General features: G+C 41.1%; 1 protein-coding gene across 1 annotated transcript in view; it reads left to right on the plus strand.

Moving 5' to 3' along the window:
• Window positions 1-14,353, plus strand: part of csmd3a (CUB and Sushi multiple domains 3a) — a 323,290-nt gene that overhangs the window by 216,346 nt on the left and 92,591 nt on the right. The window contains exons 43-44 of the mRNA XM_062985995.1: window positions 3,765-3,942; window positions 12,738-12,883. Of these exons, the coding sequence (XP_062842065.1) occupies window positions 3,765-3,942; window positions 12,738-12,883 (324 nt within the window). The remainder of the gene's footprint in view (window positions 1-3,764; window positions 3,943-12,737; window positions 12,884-14,353) is intronic.

The following is a 14,353-nucleotide window of genomic DNA, read 5'->3' on the forward strand; positions in this document are numbered from 1 at the left end:
AAATCTTAATTCCCAGGTAGATCTTGTGCCCCCAGTATTCAGTTCTTGGCTACGGCCTTGGTGCATTGGTGCCTTGGACATACCTGAGTATTGTTGACTATGTGCCACAGTGTACCGTCTTATATCAGCTTCATTCAGCATATTATTGCACCATGTGACAGCACAAGGCAGGTTTTCTCAAACTGGTTTTAGTGTACTTTAACAGCCTTCCCAGTCACTGAATCCAATGACCAATCCGAACACATATGAGATTTAATCATGTCAACATTGACCAACATCTCAAAGGAAAGTTCCCATCAATTTGTGAAATCCATGCCTACAAAAATGACAGCAAAGGTGAACTCCTCACCCAGTATTGGTATGCTACACCTAATAAAGTGGCCAGTAAGTTGGCATTACGGTCAGGGTGAAAGTTTGTTGGGAGGTACCAGTACCGTTTCTCCTCTGCATGGTTTGTATTTGGTTCTCCACGCGTGTTTAAGGCTCTGACCTTTAGAATCAGAGCTCAGACTCAGCAGATAAAAGCAATCAAGGTTTAGCATGCAAAAATATTGTGACCCAAGGGAGCCATTATCCTCATCGTCATCATCATCATAAATTATCCGAGGGTCATCATTCTCATCATCGTGCATGTCCAATGCTAATCTCGTCAGCAAAATTACTGAATGATTAATTATAATATGTTAATTTAGTCAAGAAAACGACTCATTCTCACCGAATTTGTTTTCATTTGAGCCGAATGGTGACCAATCAGCACAGAAGTGACGTCATTACCACGTGTGATGACAAAATAAAATAATATTGTGCAGCTGTGTTGAGAAAACAGCTTTTCCCCATCTTTTTCTCTTGGTTTTCTGCACGAATACGCAGCGTATAGCTAATTTAATTCTCATCAAAAAAATTACTGATGAAAGCAGCCAAAATGATCCGCCTCATTAACAAGCATTTTTAAAATATTTCATCAGCGCTAATGAAACTAAACTAATAATCCAGACCATGGTGATATCAAACCTATTACATTTCAACTGATCGAAAACTAATCATTACAAAATAAAAATAACATTTTTGTAATCACACAATCAGAACGCTTTTTTAGAATCTGAACCTCATTATGAAATGATGATTAGCAAATAAACACAGCAGAAATGCTTTTGTGGTAACAATGTAAATACTGTTCAGTGCCGGGTGGTATTGTGGTCACCTCACAGCAAGAAGGACCTGGGTTAGATTTTCTTGGTCTTTTCTGTGTGGTTTGCATGTTCTCCCTGTGACCATGTGGGTTTCCTTTGGGTGCTCCAGTGGGGGCCAGTGATAGCTCAGTGGTTAAGGTACTGGACTAGTAAACAGAAGGTTGCCGGTTCAAGCCCCACCACCAAGTTGCCACTGTTGGGTCCCTGAGCAAGGCCCTTAACCCTCAATTGCTCATCGTGTTCCACTCATTGTGTAAGTCGCTTTGGATAAAAGCGTCTGCTAAATGCTGAAAATGTAAATGTAAATGTAAATGCTCCGGTTTCTTCCCGGAAGTTTAAAGACGTGCAGTCAGGTTAACTGGAGTTACTAGAAAGCGTGAGTGTGTAAATGTGTGTGCATCCTGTGCTGGACTGGCGACCTGTCTGGGGTGTTACCTACACTTTGCCTAATGAGAAAGACCCACTGCAACCTTGACCAGGATAAAGCGATGGTAAAACAGACAATGAATGAATGTTCTTGTGCTATCTGTGTTTTGATAGGTACTAAAAACCAAACGTTCCAAAACATGTTTCTTGTGTTGTTTTATTGATTGATTTGTATGTATATATACTATAGATTTTTATCATTAAATTGAATGAAATAATATATAATAATAATATAATTTTAATTTTGACTAAAATCTAAAAAATAAATAAATTAAATGAATAAATCAAATGAATCATTATTTTTTATTTCATTTAATTTTCATTAACCATTTTAATGCGAGGTCCATCTCCACCAGGAACACTTGGCGCTAGGTAGAAATACCCAGAACAGGGCACCAATCCATCGTAGGGCTTTGACCGACCCCTTCTTTTACCCCCACAGGCCAGACATAGCGAACCATGTCTGCATGCCAGACCGGCCGATAGCACCGCTGGGAATTCGAACCCTGGATCCCAGCGGTATTGGTATTGGGCTAGAATCATTTAATACTAAGCTACTCGAGCACCATCTGGACTTTTTATTACATCAACGTTTTTCTTACTTATTCTACAGAATTGCTTCAAATGAAATCAAAATGAATCAAGTTTGTTTTGCACCGCTAATTAGTCTGAACGTTTTTGCCCGCTAAATAAAATAAAAAGTGCCAAAGTATATCTGTCATTAAACACACCTAATAGGAAAGCGCCGGGTGTTTTAACAAACATCACTAAGAATGAAGAGGTGAAGAGGTGTGGCGTGTTGCGTAAGATCTGGCCTTAGTAAGAGCGACATAAGGTGCGCATTAACCAAAACATGTGGGTTATGACTAAATGAAAGAGACTCCTCCCACCCCTCAGAAAAACTTATAATCTAATAATGTAAATCTCTTTGGGCGACTTTGTCCCTGCACAATTAGCGTTGCGTTTAAATCTAGCAAGTCCTTGTACAAGCGCGTGGGAGAATATAAACACAAAAATTAATGAAACCTAATGAGAGCACTTAGCGGAAACAGGTGCAGCTAATCATGACTAAGTAGTTTGCAAATCGCGACAGGAACTATTAAAAACCTGGGTGTACATGGGACTTTTTACCTTAAATTTAATAGATTCATTATACATTTACCTCAGATTTAACACAGTTGTTATACATTTACCTCAGATTTACCTCAGATTTAATACATTTGTTATACATTTACTTCAGATTTAATACATTTGTTATACATTTACCTCAGATTTAACAGTCATTATACATTTACCTCAAATTTACCTCAGATTTACCTCAGATTTAATAAATTCATTATACATTTACCTCAGATTTATTACATTTGTTATACATTTACCTCAGATTTACCTCAGGTTTAATAAATTTGTTATACATTTACCTCAGATTTAACACAGTCATTATAAATTTACCTCAGATTTAACAGTCATTATACATTTACCTCAAATTTACCTCAGATTTACCTCAGATTTACCTCAGATTTAATACATTCGTTATATATTTACCTTAGATTTAGTACGTTATACATTTACCTCAGATTTAATACATTTGTTATACATTTACCTAAGATTTAGTACATTTGTTATACATTTACCTTAGATTTAATAAATTTGTTATATATTTACCTCAGATTTAATACATGTATTTAGGCAACAGCTGGAGCAAAGAGATGCGAGAATGGCCAGTCACATGGCTGTACCGCAAATTGAACTGAATAATTGCTTACATATATTAATATTAGCGATGTTAGCAGGTATCTGAACAGTGTCATAGTAACATTAACATGGTGTGAAACCTAAAAGCCTTGCTGTTAGCCTCACTAGCCGACCTTTAGCCTAGCGTTGGGTATAGTTCTGTGTAGGCACAGTGCCGCTAACAGCGGCTTTAAGGACTGCTAGTTCTTGTCTGTATCCTTTGTGTTGCGGCGCTCTACATTGCAGCAGTTACTGAGCTTTGACCTTTAGAAAGGTCTGAAATTCCTGAGTGCACTTTCTTAACACACAGCAGGTCTCGAACCCGCCGATAAGGGCTGCATTTACACGGCCGCTATTGAAAACCTCGTCCTAAGTGGTGTTTTTGTACGCTTTCTTGTTCTGCTGCTTTTTCAGCACTTTGCGGAGGCAATCTCACTGCTTTGGAGGGCACCATCTATTCTCCAGGTCACCCGGACGATTACCCCAACCTGAAGGACTGCGCGTGGACCATCAGGGTGCCGCCGGGCAACGGCATTCACATCAACTTCACCGTCCTGAACACTGAGCCCATCTACGACTACATCACTGTGTGGTAAGGCATTTTTAATAGCAGGCTAATGCATTTTAGTTGGCATCACAGTGTCTGGAAAAACGTATCCAGTTACCAGATCACATTTCGCTTCCTCTAATGCTGCAGACCCTCCACTCCTGATTCCGGAGTGTCATAACATACACACGGCCCCTCCAACACGTGTGCTTGAGACAGGTTCATATGGAGATCCATATTGCGCATGGAGAGTCACTTACTGATCTCTGTTATCCCCCGTCTCTCTGCAGCACCATCGATCAGCCAGCAGGGGTCGTAATTGCAGCAGTTATGAGGGATCAAAAAGTATTCAATCAAATGATTAATCAGTCAAGTTCTTTAAGCTTATTTAACTTTGTGGCACAGCCTTCTAATTTCTTTTTAGCTCTACAGCGGGTGATCTCTTTCTCTATCTCTTTCTCTATCTCCCTCTTTGTGCTAGTTTGACGTCACTCTTTACAAACTACACAAAACTGTGGTCTGTTTGACAAGGTCATGAAAAAAATCCAGACTGTCACTTCATGCAGAGAGAAAATCTGTCCCGCTGGTCAAACGTTATTCAAAAACCATTAAATCAAAGCTCTGCCATGAATTAGAAGTCTGTCCACAATTAAGCAAGCTTTAAATTGCTATGGTCATAAAGGCTGACGCTCAAAAACGCCCCTGCTTCTAAATGAGCGCATTAAAGCTTTACTGAACGTTGTTGCTGATCACAAAGATTAACACATTGTTGGATGAACATGGATGGATGGAGATGGATGTATGAACACATTATTGGATGAACGTAGATGGATGGATGGATGGATGGATGGATGGAGATGGATGTATGAACACATTATTGGATGAACGTGGATGGATGGATGGATGAAGATGGATGTATGAACACATTATTGGATGAACGTAGATGGATGGATGGATGGATGGAGATGGATGTATGAACACATTGTTGGATGAACACAGAAGGATGGATGGATGAACGTGGATGTATGAACACAGAAGGATGGATGGATGAAGATGGATGTATGAACACATTGCTGGATGAACACGATTGGATGGATGAAGATGGACGTATGAACACATTATTGGATGAACACAGATGAATGTTGATAGATGGATGAACACATTATTGGATGGATTCCTGAATAAACCGAGCACTTTAGACGCGAGGTCGTGGTGACCTGGACGCGCGGGGCATTTTCAATAAAGCACTTGTTATGCAGAATCAGCGCACGTTTGAGGCGTAGCATTTATTACACGGGGCTCTAAAGATCAGAGAGAACAGAAAAGCTCTTTCTTTGTACATCTCCTCACTTCACTGCTGCCATAGCAACGACGAGCAATATGTAGAGACATCATTAATGTTATGTCCACTGCTGGTGAAGTGTCTCAGCTCTGGAAATGAGAAATCTGTAATCCGGGTGGTACGCAGGAACTCGACCACATGATCGGTTATTTTTCTGCTGCTGTCCTGTAGTGTCCAGCTGATCAGATCTGTAGCTGAATTACAATAGAGTCTGCTGGTGCATGAGGACGATGCAGGATCAAGTCTGATTATGTCATTTTAACTGATTATTATTATTTTATTTGAGATTGGTTTTATTTATTTTTTATTATTATACACCAACCAGGCATAACATTATGACCACTGACAGGTGAAGTGAATAACACTGATTATCTCTTCATCACGGCACCTGTTAGTGGGGGGGGGGGATATATTAGGCAGCAAGTGAACATTTTATCCTCAAAGTTGATGTTAGAAGCAGAAAAAATGGACAAGCGTGAGGATCTGTGCGAGTTTGACGAGGACCAAATTGTGATGGCTAGATGACTGGGTCAGAGCATCTCTAAAACTGCAGCTCTTGTGGGGTGTTCCCAGGCTGCAGTGGTCAGTATCTATTAAAAGTGGTCCAAGGAAGGAACAGTGGTAAACTGGCGACAGGGTCATGGGCAGCCAAGGCTCATTGATGCACGTGGGGAGCGAAGGCTGGCCCGTGTGGTCCGATCCAACAGACGAGCTACTGTAGTTCAGACTGCTGAAGAAGTTAATGCTGGTTCTGATAGAAAGTTGTCAGAATACACAGAGCATCACAGTTTGTTGCGTTTGGGGCAGCAAAAGGGGAACCAACACAATATGAGGAAGGTGGTCATAATGTTATGCCTGATCGGTGTATATTCTATCAGTTTTCCTTTGAATCAAGTAATGTGGTCATCTGGTAGCAGAGCTGAGATTCAGACTCACGAGTTCGAGATATCAGCTCTGGTGTGCCAGTGTGTTTTACTGCTACACCACCTGAGCGCCTTTTATTTATTTATTTATTTAATGTGGCATGGAAAACACAAGCTGTTAAAACTATTCCTATGTGATTTCGACTCATCCTGACATAATCGCTGCAAATCTGTTCCATCACATCCCAAAAGTTATAAATTCCCAAAAGTTATACATTCTAATAAGTTTTATTTATATATAGCGCCTTTCACAATCTCAAGCTCGCTTTATTAAACAGGAAGAAAAACTGATTTAAAAAGTTAATGCTGTTTACGCCAAATTCTGACCCCACTGTCTGTGTGTCGCAGCACAACTTAAGATTTATCTGTTTTGTACTGGCCAGTTTTTATGAACCCGTGCCCACTGTAGCCTCAGATATTTGTTCTTGGTACAGATTCCCACAAGCAAACTGCTTCTTACTGGATGTTTTTGTTTATTTTATCATTCTCTATAATCTACAGACTTTTGTGGTTAAAACCTCCAGAACATCAGCTGTTTCTGAGCTGCTTAATCCAGCCTGTCTAGCAACAACAACTGTGCAGCATGTAAAGTCACTCAGATGACAGTTTAATCCTGTACTGATGTGTGTCGTGAACACTGACTGGTGTTTCTAATAAAGCGACTTAAAGTGAGTTTATTTTAAGTAAATTGAGGTAATAAAGCAACGGAGCATTTATGAAGCAGGGTTTGTCGTGGAAAAATAAAGTGAGATAAATGAAAATAAAGATTATAGTTGACTGGATTGGAAAATTTGTTGGCACGATTGTGGGTTCTTACAGCAGTGAAATAGCTGAAGAACAAGGAACAGAACTGTGGTTCTCTAGTCACATCACATTGAGTGTTGGACTTTGGAACCTCCATTCTGTGCTAACTGTTGTTTCTTATCTGCTTACAATAGTTTACAACAGCTTAACGGCAGTCATGTTGCTTATCTCTGTACTTTAGACTCCCAAACTACATCTCAAGCAGCCACATAAAGATTTAACAACTATAAGATTTAATGCACATGCAGCAAAGTACTAATATTCAGGTGATATTAAACATAATATCTCATTTTTCCATAACAGGTTTTATAGTTTATATGTTTGCAAATGTTTTAACACGCTCAAGCTCTAAAATCAGGGTCCGTGTACACAGAGGTGGGTAAGATATGAAGAAAGAAAAATTAAAATTGGATTGACTGGGGGTTTCCGATCATAAATAATCACGCTGTTGTAGTGCTTACTAAAACACACTACAGCGTACATCATTCACATCCAGCACTTAGCATCTCAGTGCCTTAAGAGGACGGCACAATTTTCCAGCCGACCGGTTCCCGCCATCTCCAGGTCCGTCATCAAATTAATGAAATCACTTGAATTAAAACCAGATGTACCGACCATGAAAATTAACCTCGCTAAATGCACTTTTGACCAATTATGCTAGACGATTTCATCCCGTTTTAAAACGTGGGCTTTCAAGCTTTTTAAACCCGCTGCCCTCGCCTCAGCATGTCTGCTTTGAACTTGCTTTTCTCCCACCCCAACCACCCGTCTCCCCACCCAACACACAGCATCGTAGAGGCTTAGAAATGGCTTCATAATGGCTTTTTTCATCTTTTTTTCTCTTCACTTTGCATTGTACCAGTTTGGATGTGCGCTTTGTCTTGGTGCACTCTGGTGACCTCTGTTGTTCTCTTAGTGGGGTAGCACACGTCTCCTTTGACATACACCAGACATGAGCGGATTATTACAGGGAGGATTAGTGCGTACAGGAACATGCTGTTGAATACGCGTTCCTTTCTGCTCGAGTCGGCGCTTGACTGAACAGTAGGGGTCGCTGTTGCGGCAGCGAGGAACTGAACACCCAGATTATTTTTTATAATGAGTGATATGCATGCTGCACCACTTTGTTCCATAATTAAATTATTTACATTTTACAAAATAGGTTGTGTTATACTAAAGTTCTGATCTTATTAAGATTTGGCCAAAAGTATGTGGACACCCCAAGTTTAGGTAACGGTTTTATCATCAATCATCAGTTTTATGCTTCTTGCTTCATGACGGTATTGTAGTGAAGGTCCGTATGTGGTAGTCCTGTTTCAGAATGGGCATAAATCCCTACAGACACTATGACTGTTGTAGGCTCAAAGAGAGGAAAAGCAGTTCCTTGTTAATGCCCAGTGAGGGGCAGCACGGTGGCTCAGTGGGTAGCACTGTCAAGAGGGTCAACAAGAAGGACCTGGGTTTGATTCCCAGGTGGAGCGGTCCGGGTCCTTTCTGTGTAAAGTTTGCATGTTTTCCCCAGTTCCCTCCCACAGTACAAAGACAAGCAAGTGAGGTAAATTTGTCCATGACATTAATATCATAATAAATAATTAAATAAATAAATATGAATGCCCAGTAAAATGGGATGTCCAGCAGCTCATTGTCAGGTGTCCACATACTTTTGGATATATATTGTAGATGCAATAACAGAGGCAGTCAGAAAAGAGGCAGTTAACCTTTTCACATCACTGCTTATAAACATTTTTAAGTCTCTAAAGTTCAGTGGGTAGTACCATTACCTCACAGCAAGAGGGTCCTGGGTTTGATTCCTAGGTGGAGCGGTCCGGGTCCTTTCTGTGTGGAGTTTGCATGTTCTCCCCGTGTCTGTGTGGGTTTCCTCCGGGAGCTCCGGTTTCCTCCCACAGTACAAAAACATGCAAGTGAGGTAAACTAGAAATATAAAACTGGTCATGATGGTGTTTGATATTGAATTTAAACTGAGGAATCATGGGTAACCTGTAACTACATGAATGGAACCAAAGTGTCAGGAATAACATAATAATAAATAATGGCAGCATCACTGGTGTCTGTAACAGTTCGGGTCGTTCCCCATGCTGTTTTATTAAATGCTACTAAAACCGCAGCTCCTGCAGGTTCAGCTCGGAGCCTTCGTCAGTCGTCAGGCATCATCAGGCTTTATTGTATTTCCTGTATGAATCGCAATTACGTGGACGGCGGAGAAAAGCAGAAGAAAAACGACCGCTCCTGATTCTTTCAGCAGTTTTTGTTCAGGTTTTTTTTTTCTGTACCATCGAAATTACAGATTTCTCATTTCCGATGCCGAGACACTCCTGCAGCAGCGGACGTAGCATTAATGACGTCTCTGTAAGTATCGCTAGCTGTTGCTATGGCAGCAGGGAAGTGAGGAAATGTACGGCGAAAGAACTCTCTCGCCGAAGCTCTTAAACTCGCGGTTCTGCTTCGAGTGTTTCAAAAACAATTGCTGGGATCTTTGAGAAGCACTTCAGTTAAACAGCTGATGAAGGACTTTTGTTAGAAATGTGTTTCAGGTTTCAGCACAACACAAAATGCTAAGATTAACGGTGCAGCGCTACCACAGTCCTGCAAATCCTGGAGAAATTATTAAAGCTATAAATAAATAACAACTTTAGGCTAAAAAAGCTAGAGAAAGTGATTCAAAAATCAAAATTACCTCAGTATCATCATCATCAAATGGTGAAACCTTTAATTAAATGACGTGTAAAGAAGGTGCTACAGAACACTTGGGTGGAGCAGTGGTAAAATACGCTAGCCCACTACTGCTCCTGAGCCCTAGGGTTCGAATTCCAGAGGTGCTATCAGCCAGTTAGGCGTCTACACAGACACGATTGGCTATGTCTAGGGTTGTAATTGGAATGTTTGGATGCCCAAACTGCCTAGCGATTGGGAGGTGCACTCGTCAGATCCAGGGTTTGAATCCCAGAGGAGCTATCGGCCGGTCAGGTGTCTACACAGACACAATTCGCTATGCCTGGGGTTTTGATTGGGGGTGGTTGGATGCTCAAACTCCCATAGGTGCTATTGGCCGGTCAGTTGTCTACGCAGACACTATTGGCCATACCTGGGGTTTTACTTGGGGTGGTTGGATGCCCAAACTGCCTAGCAATAGAAAGTGCACTTGTCAGATCCAGGGTTTGAATCTTAGAGGTGCTATCAGCCGGTCAGGCATCTACACAGACACAATTGGCTGTGTCTGGGGTTTCAATGGGGGTGGTTGGATGCCCAAACTGCCTAGCAATAGGGAGGTGCACTTGTCAGATCCAGGCTTTGAATCACAGCTGTGCTATCGGACGGTCAGGCGTCTACGCGGACACAATTGGCTGTGTCTGGGGTTTTAATGCCTAGCAATTGGGAGGTGTCTGCTTTCTGCAATACACCAGTTCCACTGGCAGCAAAACACTGCTGGGCCCCTGAGCATGGCCCTTAATGCTCAATTGCTCATTTTATTCAGTCATAATTGTAAGTTGCTTTGGAGAAAAGCATCTGCTAAATGCCATAAATGTAAACGTAGAGCTGAATTATTTATCGGATTCAAAGTGGGTTTTTGTAGGACACATAATGGTTGTGGGAGAGCGTTTTATGTTCTTCTTGTTCTTCAGCTCTATTAAAATTCATCTAAACACTTACAGGTCATTTTGTCAGCGGGATTTTAGTCTAATTTAAAACTTAAGGCGTCTTATTTTCCTGGTGACACACGTCAAAGCGACACTGACGAGCACGTTCTGTCACCGTGAAGCTTTTACTAATGCGCCAGTGCCTAATGCGAGGCAGCTGTTCACGCCGAAGCGCATTTGTGCGCTAGCAAATTGAATTAAATTGATTATTATTTGATGAAGGCTGCGTTTGCATGGCAACATTTCAAACACTTTTATTTTCTTGAGCTCCAGGTTTGGCTGTTTGAATGGAGCCAGCCTTGGACTAAATAACGTGCGCTCGTAGGTGGAGGCGCTTTTATTGAGGTGCTTTTATTATGAAATAAATCTTTAAGGTCATGAGACGGACGGGCGGACGAATGAAAAGCGCTTTAATGTAAATCTAAACTATATAAACCTGGATTTTAAATTATTAAAGCAATTTAAAACGTTTGTTTTTGAGCACACCTATGATACATTAACACTACATTATTTAAAGAAGAACATGCGCAAGTACTGGGACACCCCTTGTAATTACTGAATACATGTGTTTTAGCCACAACAATTGCTAACAGGTGTAATAAATCAATTATATAAAAGAAAATTATATGCTTCCAACACTTTAGGGAAGGGCCTTTCCTGTTCCAGCATGATCTTTTGTGCACAAAGCAAGCTCTATGAAGGCATAAAGTTTGGTTTAAAGAAATGGGCACAAATACCCACACACATACTACAAAGTCCTATGAGAAGCTTTCTCAGAAGAGTGGCTGTTGTTATAGCTAGAAAGATCACATAGAGGTCACAGAGGTATTTTAAAACCAATACTTTTGGCCATATTGTGTATTTAGTCATGTGACCATGAGCGTTAATTTGGAGTTGCGTAACCCCCTGTTTGAACGATCTCTTCTAGGAAGGCTTTCCACAAGACTCAAGTGTATGCCGTTGGGATTTGTGCCCATCAAAAGGGTTGCGTCAGGAGGGGCATCCAGACCAGATCTGCAGTGGTGACCCCTAAATACATGAGCAGCCTAAAAAAAAAACATTATGAACCAACATACAGTTTGTTTAACATTCGTATTGGTGAAAGTTTGCAGTATAGACGGGCTGAGTTGTGCTTTTTGAGGTCGATCACAATTCATAATAGTTTTAAAACAATCTGTTATGGCTGAAGTTTTCAGGTGGGTGGAATTCAACACCACTTACTGCGTCTACTAAGGCAAAAGCAGCAAACACGTCCTTAATTGGTTACAACAGTTGTTACCGTAGGCGGCACGGTGGCCGCAGTGGGTAGGACCCGGGTTTGATTCCTGGTGTCTTCTCCTGGTGTCTGTGTGGGTTTCCTCCGGATGTTCCGGTTTCCTCCCACAAGCCCAAAGACCTCCAGTTAGCCTTTATGTGAGTGTGTGAGTGTTTGTTTAAATGCGTTTATCTGTGTGTTTTCACTGTGATGGACTGATGACCTGTCTGAGGTGTTTACTAACTTTTACCCAAGAAATCAGACCCACTGCAACACTGACCAGGATAAAGCATGAGTAAAAAAAAAAAAAAACAATGAATGAATGAATGAATTAATGATTGCCATGAAGTTAGAGGAATTAGGACCAGCCGAATGTAACCTTAAATCTAACCTTGTTTCATTAACATTTTTCAATATATCAGGTGTGTTAATGCTCAGGTGTCCACATAATTTTGGCCATATATGGTCTGTCTGAAAACCTAGTGAGCTGCCTTGATGCCTACTGCCTACCTGATCAGCTGCCCCATTAGAGACATCAAAGGCAGATTATTTAGACGCACTACTTAGACAGAGATTACGGTGATAAGCTAACACAGTTAGCCTCAGGCCATTCAAATCAATGGGCTGAGGTGGCACAACCCGCTAGCACGCCAGCTAACACCTCCCTCTGTGTACCGAAAACAGTTCAACTGTCCCTGACGAGCCCGAATTTATAAATAAACGACACTTGTATAATTACACCTTTATACAAATTAAACATCAATGAGAATGTATTTACATTTAAAGGAACTCCGTTGGTTGCTCCTCATTGTCTGATCTAAGACCATGAATTCTGACTGTACTTTTTTCTCTCATCACAGGGATGGACCAGACCAGGCCTCGCCTCAGATCGGTCAGTTCAGCGGCAGCTCGGTTCAGGATGCCGTGTCCAGCACATCCAACCACGTCCTGCTCAAGTTCCACAGTGACTTCAGCACCAGTGGATTTTTCGTTTTGTGTTACCATGGTGAGTGCCGCCCAGTCGTACTATATGGTTCATCAATATATGGACAAAAGTATTGGGACGCACCTTCTAATCAATTATATATAAAGACAATTATATGCTTTCAACTTTGCAACAGTTTAGGGAAGGCCCTTTCCTGTTCCAGCATGATGACACTCCAGTGTCCTGCACAAAGTCCTGACCTCAGCCCCACTGACCAGCTCTGGAATGAACTGGAACATCAACTGAGGCTTTCTGGACCAGCATCAGTGCCCAGCCATACAATCACTCTTTTGACTGAATGGGCACAAATTCCCACAGACATACTGTACACACTGTCTTTGAAATGTCATATTTAGCAAGCACATGATCAGGTGTCCGAATACTTTTGGTCAGATAGTGTCTCATTGTGTTTTAAAGCTTCTTCAGTGTAACACGACTCACGTTTGCTTTTACGGATCGTCATCAAGCTCAGACATCAAGTGCAGAACAAAACAGGCGTCTCATTTGAAAATTGCAGTGCTCATGACAGCCATCACGGCGGATCAAAGCCTGAATAAAAGCGCACGGTATCGCAGTACATCCGCCGGTCTGATCGACTGGAACGAATTACACACACGTCTGACAGCGGACTGGTGTTAAAGCTCTGAATTCTGTCTCGGCTCTGAGAAAGATGCCATTCACAAATCATCAGATCTGCTTAAAATGCTTCAGACCTCACGCGAGATGAGCTGGAATACCGACTGTATTCACTGTCCTGGAGGGGGAATCACTGCTGAAAACGAGAAAGGGCCACACCCACAGTTTTTTTTGTTTGTTTAAACCCACGCCTTTTGAGAACAGAAACAGTTTAACTCTTGTGTTTTGTGTTGACGTTGACATTACTGTCTTGTTCTTTGGGGTCCCAGAGACCCCCGTGTTGTGTGAGTAAAATAAAATTACATTGAGATCAGAATTTACAAAACTAATTAACCAAATTAACCAGATAGAGAGGTAAGAGATTTGGTAAAAACATAAAAATGTGTTGCTTTAATCATATATTCTAGCTTTGAGGTCCCTGAGTGTATAAAATAGAGGGTGTTTGGAACTCATCAGTATAAAAATATTGTTTATTCACAGTGTCCATAAAATTAGGAACATTTATGAAGTATCAAGCTGAATTTTTATTATAAGATGTTTTGGTGGCTTACGAATTTTTAATTTGGCTCTTCCCTGGTGAGACCTTGTTTCCACCCATCTTCCTAAAAATCTGTATGGTGTTGTGGCCCAGCCGATTCCTTCCATATAAAACCATCTCGAAATTACTTTTCTCTATAGAATCAACTGTCCTTCAGTACAAAGTACATGGACCAATGGAACAGTGGTCTTTTTACCAAGGTTGGAAAGAAAAAAAACTTCAATCTGTCACCTCATGCTGAAAGAAAATCTGTCAGAATGATTTAATGTAATCCAAGAACCTCCGAAACACAAGTCGGCTATAAATTAAAAGCTGCT

This window comes from Trichomycterus rosablanca, chromosome 23 (genome assembly GCF_030014385.1).
Source record: "Trichomycterus rosablanca isolate fTriRos1 chromosome 23, fTriRos1.hap1, whole genome shotgun sequence".
Lineage (NCBI taxonomy): Eukaryota > Metazoa > Chordata > Actinopteri > Siluriformes > Trichomycteridae > Trichomycterus > Trichomycterus rosablanca.